This window comes from Mycteria americana, chromosome 2, assembly GCF_035582795.1.
Source record: "Mycteria americana isolate JAX WOST 10 ecotype Jacksonville Zoo and Gardens chromosome 2, USCA_MyAme_1.0, whole genome shotgun sequence".
In the NCBI taxonomy this organism is placed as follows: domain Eukaryota; kingdom Metazoa; phylum Chordata; class Aves; order Ciconiiformes; family Ciconiidae; genus Mycteria; species Mycteria americana.
The window spans coordinates 3,726,416-3,737,257 of NC_134366.1; the positions used below are offsets into that span (position 1 = coordinate 3,726,416).

The 10,842-nt window shown below is 47.1% G+C and overlaps 1 protein-coding gene across 1 annotated transcript in view; it reads left to right on the top strand.

The window, feature by feature from the left end:
* OBSCN (obscurin, cytoskeletal calmodulin and titin-interacting RhoGEF) overlaps positions 1–9,254 on the top strand; it is a 200,088-nt gene extending 190,834 nt beyond the window's left edge. Inside the window, exons 116-122 of the mRNA XM_075492235.1 lie at positions 1,382–1,552; positions 2,877–2,997; positions 3,667–3,906; positions 4,560–4,783; positions 5,249–5,324; positions 5,796–5,945; positions 6,082–9,254. Coding sequence (XP_075348350.1) covers positions 1,382–1,552; positions 2,877–2,997; positions 3,667–3,906; positions 4,560–4,783; positions 5,249–5,324; positions 5,796–5,945; positions 6,082–6,259 — 1,160 coding nt within the window. The 3' untranslated portion in view covers positions 6,260–9,254. The remainder of the gene's footprint in view (positions 1–1,381; positions 1,553–2,876; positions 2,998–3,666; positions 3,907–4,559; positions 4,784–5,248; positions 5,325–5,795; positions 5,946–6,081) is intronic.
* Positions 9,255–10,842: the final 1,588 nt, after the last annotated feature.

The following is a 10,842-nucleotide window of genomic DNA, read 5'->3' on the forward strand; positions in this document are numbered from 1 at the left end:
ATGTTTTCTTGTTTAATTCCAGGAACTTTGAATCAAATCCCCAAGCCTGGTCCGTCCCTCTTGGGACTGCTTTTGCTATTATTATCACGAATGCTGTGTCTGATAGTAATTTCTACTGCAGTCACACATACACAGCCCTTTGGATTTGGCTGCTCCATGTTCCTTCTTTTAATTCTCCAAACATACACGCGCTCCAAACATACACGGAGCTGGTGTCAGTCACTTTTCCTCCAACGTGGCTTGCTTTATTGTTATTCCTTTTGACACAACTGTAGGCAAGACTTTGGGGAGGATACAAATGCAAGTTGTTCCCATCAGGAAGAAAAACAGGAAACAGCATCTACAATCTTCCATTGCATTCTGTGTATTTGGCAGGAACATGCAAAGTCCTGCTTTCCTGGACACAGGAGGATTAAGATAATCAGAAAAACATTCCTTCTTTTATGCGTTATTTGACAGTAGGCTTTTGCACGCTGCTTCAGCAGACACTTTTCTCTGTTTCTAAGCTGTGTCTGCTCCTTCTTACACATACACACACCCTAATTCAACCAGTACCTTGCAAAGTCATTGATATCTTTTTTTTTGGGTGGCGAATTATTGCTCGTCCTATGGTTTGAGGCTGTCTACCAGTGTTTATTTGAATGAAAGGATGGGTTTAATCTCCGGCAGTCTCAGGGAGTTGAGTTCAGCCTTGAGCACAGCAGCAATGGCAAAGTATGGGACACAGCACCATGTGAAATGAATGATCATTAAATGTTTGCTGGTGATTTTCTACTTCGCACCTTAGTCCCATGAATAATGAGTCCAGAACATACCTACAATTTCAGTTCCCTGAGAAATCATCTGAGTTTCATAAAAGCTGAGTAAACCTGCCCAAGTTTCAAACACTGAGTTTGCTAGCAGGGTGTTAGTGGATGGTTCTGTCCTAAAATCCTGCACCTCATGGTTTCAATTGGATTCAACACAGGGCCAAAGACAAAAAAAGGTGATTTTGCTAGCCCTTTGTTTGGAGTTCTTGATTTATATTTGCATTAGAGATCGGTGGCATAAATTAGATAAACAGAAACTATACAGGAAAGTTTCACCATTCCTCTGAAACAATATTGCCACATCTTGGACTGATTAGATATAAACCCGCTGATTTCAGAAAAGATGATTTTGGCACATGTACAGCGAGCGGCACCATGCACAGAAGTTGGCCATAACAAGTCAGTTTTTCCTTCACTCTACGAGATTCCACTGTTTCTCCATATTCCCAGCACATAAGTAAAGTTGATGGAAAAAAAACCCCCACAAAACCCCAAAACTCAAAAAAACCCCCAACCCTGGTGTGACCATCTTAAATGAGTCCTAATCTCTTTTCTGTCTTTCCTTGGTTAAGACGGGGAGTGGATGACTCTTGCTTCTAATATCACTGACTGCTGCTACTATGCCAAAAATCTCTCCGAGGGCTTTATCTACTGCTTCAGGATAGCCTGCACCAGTAAAGCAGGAATGGGCCCTTACAGCGACCCATCTGCCAAAGTGAAAATCACTGGGAAGGATCAAACGGGTAAGATCAAACGCCAAGAAAGCATCGTGTTTTTCCCGCAGCAAAACAATTGCACCCTTTTGGACGCGGGCCCAGAAGTCAAGAGCAGGTGAATCAAGACCAATTCCCCTTGGCTCAGGGTGGTTTAGGCCTTCCTCCTCTTTGGCTTTCTTATTTAAAAGTAAATGATTTTCTAATTCTGGACACAGTTAGAGGAATATGTGTAAATGTATAACAAATAAATAATAAAATAATAACAATGTGTAAATACAAATAATATGTAAATATATATAAAAATATAATAATAAAATAAAAACCTGGAAACTGTAGATTACCCACTGAAGACACACTTGGTTTTTGATGTGAGATCATGAGGAAACAGGTCTGGGACAATGAACGTGTTACTGGAGGCATTGACCTATTGGTATCGATCTGTCACTGGGTGAAAGCCCTCGACCTGCTCTCTGTTATGGACTCAGTCCTAAATTCCGTAGTTAATTTATGTGTTTATATTATACATAATCTTGTGGTGTTTGCTGCTGGGAATTATGGCCCTACTGTGGTGCATTTTGCAGCTGTATTTTGTCTCCGAAGTAAAGAAAGCTCGATTTACTATTTTTTTTTCACCTGTTTGAATACTTTGTACTATTCACATGTTTTTAAAATTAAGAAATCCATAACCCCACAGCAAATATATCCTTGTAGCAAAGGAAGTATCCTTTCTGCCAAGAAGTGGAAGGAAGGTCTAACTGGAATTTCCTCCCAGTGGAGAGGATTATTCTGTAAAAATCAGTTCACAGAGATATTTTTAACTCACCCTAAATCCTCTGCGTTCCCTTGGCCCAGGATTCATTAACATATCTCAATGTGCCCAGCGTTTCCAAGCAGATGCTTTAATGTGTCAAGGGATGCTTTAATATTTCAGGGAGCACTCGGACACAACCACGTACCAGAACCAGAGCAACAAGTTTCAGCTGCTGCCCTGAAATATCCAACTAAAAGAAGTTTCTAATTCTTTGTCAGTGTCTTACCATGTCCTGATGACTTGTTATGTGAGAAGATGAGAACCAGTGGCTGAGACGTTTGGTATCATAGCACGCAACATACAATCCGCTTCATAGTCTGGAGCGGTCACACCAGGGAATTACTGGGTGGACAGTCCAGAGTCTGTTGCGTTCAAATAGCGTTGGGTGCCACAGCCGGGAGACAACCTGCAGACTTGTCTGGAGAAAGTTCTGCTGTCGCCTTTGTCGTTGTTCATAGATAGCGGAGGGTGGCTCAGAGAGGCTCCAGTTTCCAGACAGAGGTGTTTTCCCATGTAATCCCTGTCGCTTTTTCCCTGCAGAGCTTCGTGCTGCAATGCAGAACTTCCCATCAGCTACTACTGAAGAAGAGAGCGAAATAATCGCACCATCCGAGCCTTTCCCAACCTACCAGACCTACGCCTTCCAAACAGAGATCAAAAGGTAATGAATCCAACTGAGCACTCAACCAGCCAGAGGGAAATGCCGCATGTGGCTGGAGTTTAGAAAAGTCGCTTTTATAAAGGCACTGCTCCTAGTGTCACAGGGTTGTGTTGAAAACACCTCCACAGCAATACATAGAAACCTGAGATCGTTGGTGAGCGATCTTCATCTTGGTTTGGTGGGATTCAGGTGTGGATTTTCTGGGAGAGCAAACGGGTCTGTGCTGGGCACCAGGACAGCCCCTTAAAATATTGTGAAGTGAGCCCAGGGCTAACAAAGGCTCCTCTCCTTGCTGCAGCAACTTTTGCAGCTACCAGTTTCAGACGGGGGGGTGGGATTCAACTATCTCTGCCTAGAAGATAGGGACCAACCTCTGTCGCCAACAGAAGGAGGCAGCTGCCTGCAGGGGGTAGTCCTCTTGCTCGAGACATGATAAGCCACCTTCTCTCTCTCCGAAGGAGTTAAGCTCTCACTCCTGCAATTTAAAGTGACTGTACAATTTAGAGACACAGGAGGATGTGCAAACTGTGCCAACAGATGCAATAACTCAACATTGGGCATAGATGAAAAACACAGCATGGGATCCTGAGGGTTTTAAAGAAGAGAAGCTCCTGGCTCTTCCAGGAGTAGCAGAGAAGCTTAACTTGCCTTTGTGTTCCTTTGTACCAGGGGGCGTTTCAGCATCGTCCGACAGTGCAGGGAAAAAGTAAGCGGCAAGACTTTAGCTGCTAAAATTATCCCTTACTGGCAAGAGGACAAGCAGACTGTGCTCCTCGAGTACCAAGTCCTGAGGAAGCTTCACCACACAAACATAGCTCAGCTGAAGGGAGCCTACGTCAGCCCTCGGCACTTAGTGCTGATCCAGGAGATGTGCGTGGGACCAGAGCTACTCCACTCTTTGGCATTACGGTAATAACAAGTGGAGAGAAGGGGTTTCCAGTCAGGGCTAGCGTAGGGAGCAAACCACCTATTGCTTTCCCCTGACAAACTGGATCATCTCTCTCCATCTGTGCCAGTGTGCTGTCATTGCACGCGGGGTTTGTGATGCATTGGTTCTGCAACTTCTTGTGACATAAAAAAATTACTTAAGTTCCCTACAAGGTTGGGGTAGGGACAATTCGGGGTCACCCAGTTGAGATGTTGAAAGCAGCTTACAGTAGTTGATGTGAAACACCCTCTCCCATAACAAGGAGATTATTGTGGCTCAGGAAGCCATATTTCTCCCCCACGTTGTTTCTCACAGTGGCAGGAAATGAATCTGCTGAAATCTGCTGATTAAAGGAGAGGGAATAGTGGGAATCTGCATTCTGGTTTCTGCACAACCACTGCTTTCTCTGACATGCAGCTCCACAACCTCCTGAACCTCTTGCATCTGTGAACCTGACTCACAGTCTAGACCAGCCTCTCCATACACAACAGATTTGCTAAATGAGTTGTTTGTTCTTGACTCTCAAGGGCCCCATGGGATTAGACATCCAGGGGAGGATGATAGTGGGTGTAGAATGGTGCCCTTGGGCATGCAGATAGGACGCCTCTGATTTCTATCCCCTTTCTTCTACCAGGACATCGTACTCAGAAGTGGAGGTCCGAGATTACCTGTGGCAGATCCTCAGTGCCATTGAGTATCTCCACGCACACAGCATCCTGCACTTGGATCTCAGATCTGAAAACATGATCATCACCGAGCCCAACCTGCTGAAACTCCTGGATTTCGGCAATGCACAGTTCTACACACAAGATAAAGTTATTACCATGGACAAGTGCATGGACTATGTTGAAACCATGGGTGAGTACAGAGTTCAGTCACAGCAACCTTGGGCTTGTACGCCATCTGTGGTAAACAGCAAGACAGAGCAAGCCATTGGTCAAAGCAGCAGTTGGCCCCAGCAAGCAAAGTCTCCCAGGTGCTGCCCTCCAGTAACAGTGTGAGTTTGCAGGAGCAGCTAGTGGTGACAGCCGTTCCACTTGCAGACCACAGAGGACAAAGCCAGAGGTCATAGCCACCACTGCTCTGGCTGGCATCCATGCGTCCAGAGCTCAGGGGTATAGTATTACTGCCATTTGGCCTGATGTTCTCAAGATTTCATTGCAGTCATCACCCACGAGGGTGTCTTGCCTTAATCAGCTCCCTGTACTAGAAGCTTTTGCTTCTTCACTCTTGGGAAGGTAGCAAAGCATAACAGTACCCACTGGTTTTGTGCTGGTCTCTGCATTGGAGGGGAGCTTGGCTCACACCGGTTTGCTTTTCTAGCTCCAGAACTTCTGACAGAGCAAGGAGCCCTCCCACAGACTGATATCTGGTCCATCGGAATCACGGCCTTCATCATGTAAGCCAGTCTCTCTTTCCCTGTGAGCAGCTTTAAAAATGCAATTTCATAGTCATCAGCCAGGGGAGATGCATTGACTCAGAGAGTTAACGGCAGTTGTGCCCCCTCTCCTTGGCAATGCCGCAGAGGTCTGTGTGATGGAGACTGTGGAGCTGGCTGCACCATGCAAGGATGCCCAGTCCCGGTGATGTCTCCAAGTAGAGTAAGGCTGTTTTACAACACAGCAGCTGCTGGTGTTTCTCACTCAGCCTCATCTGAAAAGCCCCAACTTTAACAAGAAAATTCAAATTACGCCAAGTGGAAAAGTCATGAAACCCACAGAAGAACAGTGGCCTTTGGGATTTCCTTTTCCCATATGACATTTCTGTGCATCGTCGTGACCCTGCTCTCACTGCTGGGTGGAAATTCCTGGGAGAAGGAGCATCTTGAGCGATGTCCTTCACGCTGATCAATTCTCCTCTTTTGGGGCAGGTTGAGTGCCAACTACCCCGTCAGCTCTGACGTAGCCTGCGAGTTTCTGAGAATGACCAGGAAGGGGAAAGTGAAGCTCACGCGGTGCTACGCGGGTCTCTCCGGGGGAGCGGTGTCATTTCTCCAGAGCACGCTGTGTGCAAATCCCTGGTAAGACGGTATCTGCTCTCCCACTTGGACAGCTGGTGCTGATCCTGGCATTTGTCCCTTCTTTCTCTCCATTTGCAAGGAGCCTCCTCACCCAGCATGGATCCCCAACTGACCTTCTCACCTTTGTCTGTTCTAGGGGAAGGCCATCAGCCTTGGAGTGTCTTCAGAGCCCATGGCTCCAGGAGACAGGTTTGGACAACAGGCAGCAAGCACTGGTTACCTTCCCCACCACCAAACTCAGGAATTTCCTCACTGAACGGGAAAAGAAAAGGGGTCTGCTGTGCTCCAAGTATGGCCTCATGATTGCACAGTGACGGGGATGCGGCCACAGACGTCAACTGTCTCCCTCTCCCCTTCTGCACTTAGTGTTTGGTACCAAACAGTCCTGCCAAGTTGCTGTGCATCAGCTGAGCTGGGGTAACTGCTCTCCGTGAATGTGATTTAGCATAACTGAGCAAATTAATCCATATTACGTGCGTTGCCACAGGGTAAGAACAGAAATATAGACCTAACATGCCTCAGCTGACTAACGGGAACTTGACAGTATGTGTGTCACTTGGCTGCACGCTTCCTGGAATAACCAGGAGAGATTTGCGTAGCCATTTCTGAATGGGACTAGCTACCAGCCCCAAGCAGCTTTGCAAATCCTTCCCTGAGGTCAGAAAGACTCCATGCGTGCAAATGCTGGGTACTGACTTCTGCCCCTGGCCCCAGGACGTGATAACCAGATGTGCTTTCAGATGTTACTGCACTGCTCATCCCACAGTGACCACCGCAGCAAGGTCTGAGTGACTGGTGGTTTTCTCACCTGCCTCCAATCCAAAATAATTCAATGACCAGTTATGATAGGAAAATAGGGAAGAGTGAAGGACTTTTTTGGGGCTGATGTTAGACAACAATGCATCTTCAGACTTCGGATGTAGAGATCCAACTGGATAAAGCCCCGAGCAACCTGGCCTGAGTCAATAGCTGACCCTGCTTTGAGCAGAAAGTTGGTCTAGAGGCCTCCTGAGCTCCTTCCTAACCTGACTTGTCCTGATCCCATGTCTTTGCCAAGTGCCAGACACAAGGCTGGAGTGGTGGGATTCTGCTAGCATCCATCGGCAGCCAGGCTCAGCATGTCGCTTACCTGGCCAAGTTCTCCACCATCCCCATGGGGCCTGACCTGAGATTAAACACGGGGCTGAAGGAGAGCTCTTCTAGCTATGGAGCAACAAGAGGTTGCAAAGGGAGGAGGTATATGTGTTACATGTGTGACAGTGGTACCACCAAGGAGATTTTAACCAGGGCTTTTCATACTCTGTGAGGAAACTCTTTCCTGCCCAAGTCACAAGACACAAGAAGAGCCAGTCTCCATGAAAGCAGCCTTGTAGCTCAGCCCTGTAGCACAAGGTGTGTACAGGGAGGGCAGCAGCAATGGGGCTTTCCAGTAACTGATAAATTGCACATCTTCCTCATCCTACCCCTGCGAGAGGCCATAGCTTGCTTGGCTTTGAGAAGAGCTACTGTTCTCCCTGGGGCCCAAGTTGACCCTCCGTATGCTGCTCCATTTAGGTGGCCCAGCTCCTGCTCCCTTAGAGCCCAGCCTGCTGCTCAATATGCTGTGTGGCTCCATGGAAGGTCACCAGGTCTCCATGGAAGGTCACCAGGTCTCCATGGGCACCTGCACTGTTTTGACTGCAGAGCTGACCGAGCTCCTCAAAGGTTTCAAGGTTTAAAAACACCGCAAAACTTGTTTTTTGGGGCACGTATTTGAAGTCTCCCATTAGACCTAGATGACAGACTTACCCATCACATAGGATCTTACAGTAACCCCTCACCTGCCTGACTGCACCTGCATCAATTGTCTTAAAAACGTGTTAAAAAACGAACATATAGAAACAACTCTTGAATAAACCAAGCTGCTGTGACTTGGTGTATGGGCATCTCTAGGAAAGATGTTCCCCATGGCCAGGATGCCAGCACACGGAGCATTTAGTTCTACGGCTTTCCTCGCAAGCAGGGCTAAAATGGGCTTGGGTAGAAAGCCTTTTTTGAGCACATCCAAGGCTGTCAGCCGGTGGTGTGAGTGGTTCATTGCAGACTTGCTTTGCTCCCCATCAAAAATGCTCCCCCATCTTACCTGGCTTCATTGAGTTTGGATCAGTGCATCCTGCCTGCCACAGGGTATTTTGGCATATGCTGTGACTTGCTGGGAATAACTTGGCCACCGGACAGTAAAGGCAGCACACACGATAGTGACCGTGACCTCGTTACATGCAGATGTCGTACCACGGAGAGACGTTGCCACTTTGAAACTTGGCTGCTCTTCTCTGGGGAGTGCATCTACCCATGGCAGCAGTGTCACCGGCAAATGCCGCGTGTTTTAATTCTTAAAAAAAAGCCTGAATTTTCACGTTCCTCTTTCTCCTTCAAAATCTGCTTTCCTTTGCAATGGATGGTGTTAGCTGTGTCACTGCTTTGTACTTATAACCTCAGTGTTCCTTTGAGTTTCTCTGAAGTGAATGATGTATCTATTGGTGCTGTTGGGTTTCTTCAATTTTCCTTACAAGCAGCGGTAAGCAGAGGCTTTCTCAGAGCCGTATCTGGCTGTGCTTAGAGGAATGAGGACAGGAAAACAGTCCCTAATGCATTACAGTTTAATACTAGAAGTGATGCTCTTTAACCAGGGGTGGTCTTTTCCAACACGTTTAACCCGTATTGTTCCAAATCTGAAGTGTGCAGCATCATCACTCCATCCCTTGCACAGTGTGCAGAGTAGGAATTGTGGCAAGAGGAGCTTTCACTGTGCTGCGGAGAGCAGACGCTGACTCAACAGACTGTAAAGCTTTGAACGTCAAAGTAATATTGTCTTCACTATGCACTACAGGAGAGAAAACCAAGATCTTAGGGCCAGACTCCATGCTCAGTTCTCATGGAGGATAGAGGAGTTATACGAGACAGACACTGCCGTGAGGTCTTCCCCCCGATGCACTTTCCAAGACCCTGGATTCCTTCCAATTTAACAACTTTTACAAACCCAGTAAGGTTTCTGTTGGCACAGGCTAGTTCTTTACTCCTGCTGGTACACTTTGGGATGGAAAGTTCAGTACCAGGGGACAACCCATCTAAGCATAAAACTTAATTGCAGATTAACTCATTTGGAGCTTTCACGCTCTTCCGTATATGACTCAAATTATGAGAATTTTTTTTTTTTTGCTTCTCACAACTGCATGCATTTGAGCATGTCTGAAGTCTTTTATAGACTTAATACTGTTTGGTTAAATAAACCATTCTGACAAGGAAGTAAAGCCAGATTTTTCTGCTGAATCATTGTCATTGTCCTTATTTTTATATCCCTTTGCCAAGCCCAGTCCATGTTTGTGCAGTACCCATCCCTCACCCCTCAACTCTGACCTGGGGTGCCTACAAGTGATAACAACAAGTATATACTGTGCATTAGCAGAGAACAACCTTCATGCAAACCATCCACACAAAAAAATCCTCTTGCTAGAGCCTTGGACAAGACTTGGCCGGGAAGTCACTGTGGTTCTGACCTGCCCAGCTATCCCAAGGCATTCCTGGGCATGGTTTGGAGCTTGCAAAGATCAAACCATTGGCCAGAACATGGGAAGAGCTCCAGCGTAATCCTTGGTAGCAGATTAAAGAAATGAACCCAGGGGTGACAAAAAAGAGGTGAGAGCCGTAGAGGGAACATGGAAGTCGTGAAAAGGTGCTGGAATTATTAATGGGAATATTAACTGTCACAGTCAAGCCTTGTGCAGTTACAGGTAGTTTTTGTTTTCCTTGGCTCTGTCACAGCTGCTTGATAGTTTCTGCCTGAATTTCCACCACTGCAAGGTTAATGCCCGGTCTGGCAATATGGGATAGTTTGCTCTCGACATGGAGTTACAACATAACCCTGTCCTTTGCAGAACAAAGCAGAATCTGGCTTTGATGTTTGGACACATGTGAAAATGTTTGAGTTTCATTCCTCGGTCGTACATAATCTCCAAAGTCCAAAGTTAGCATCAGAGTTAAAATCAATGCACTGTCCTCTGCACAGGTAAGGCTGTGATGTAACTTCTGTAAGGACTGCTGTTGTCAGAGCCCTAATTATTGAAGGAAAAAAAAAGCAAAGCAGAGATTGTAAAGCAAAGTTTTATCCTGCATCGGATCCAGTGGATGTTTGGGGGCTCATAAGGTCGCAGTGGCTGTAGCCCGTAAGGGACTGAGGTTGTTTTCTCATGCCTCACTTTGGTTTTCTAGCCCCTTGCCATCACCCCATCCCATTCCTTATAGCCTCCTTGTGCCTTTGCAGAGGATGGGGGTCTAAATTTGGAGGGGGCTGGCACTTTCCAATAGGCATCTTTTGGGAACACCATCGGCCCACGGGGCTGGAGGAGACGGTGGAGGACCATCAAGACGCTAGGAGCTCACCCCCCACCGAGGCTCAGGCACTGCACCCCAGCCAGCCAGCCCCTGGCAGGAGGGCAGGCCTGTTCCCAGCCAGCAGGCAGAGTCCAAAATTTCTGGGCTTGTGCAATGATTTGGGATAAAGCAGGGAGCTGGTTTGGCGCTGCGGGGGATCCTGACTCAGCTGTACATACCCACGCTCCAGCTGTGTTACAGGCGGTGGGATGAATCCAGACACACACACACACGCAGAGCTTTTTTTTATCCCCAGAAACTGTACACGAGACACAGGGCTTGAATGCACAGCCTCCCGCAGCCCTGGAAAGGCAGGTGACCACAGGCATTCCCAACTTGCACAGATACATGAAAATGGTATTGTAGGTTATTAGTGATGTTTGCAACTCCCTTCTCCTCCCGCTGACGGCAAGATTGGCAAGATCTGTCCTTTTCTTAAACGTGAAATGGGAAGGAGCTGTTGGTATGTCCTTGCTCTGTACATCCC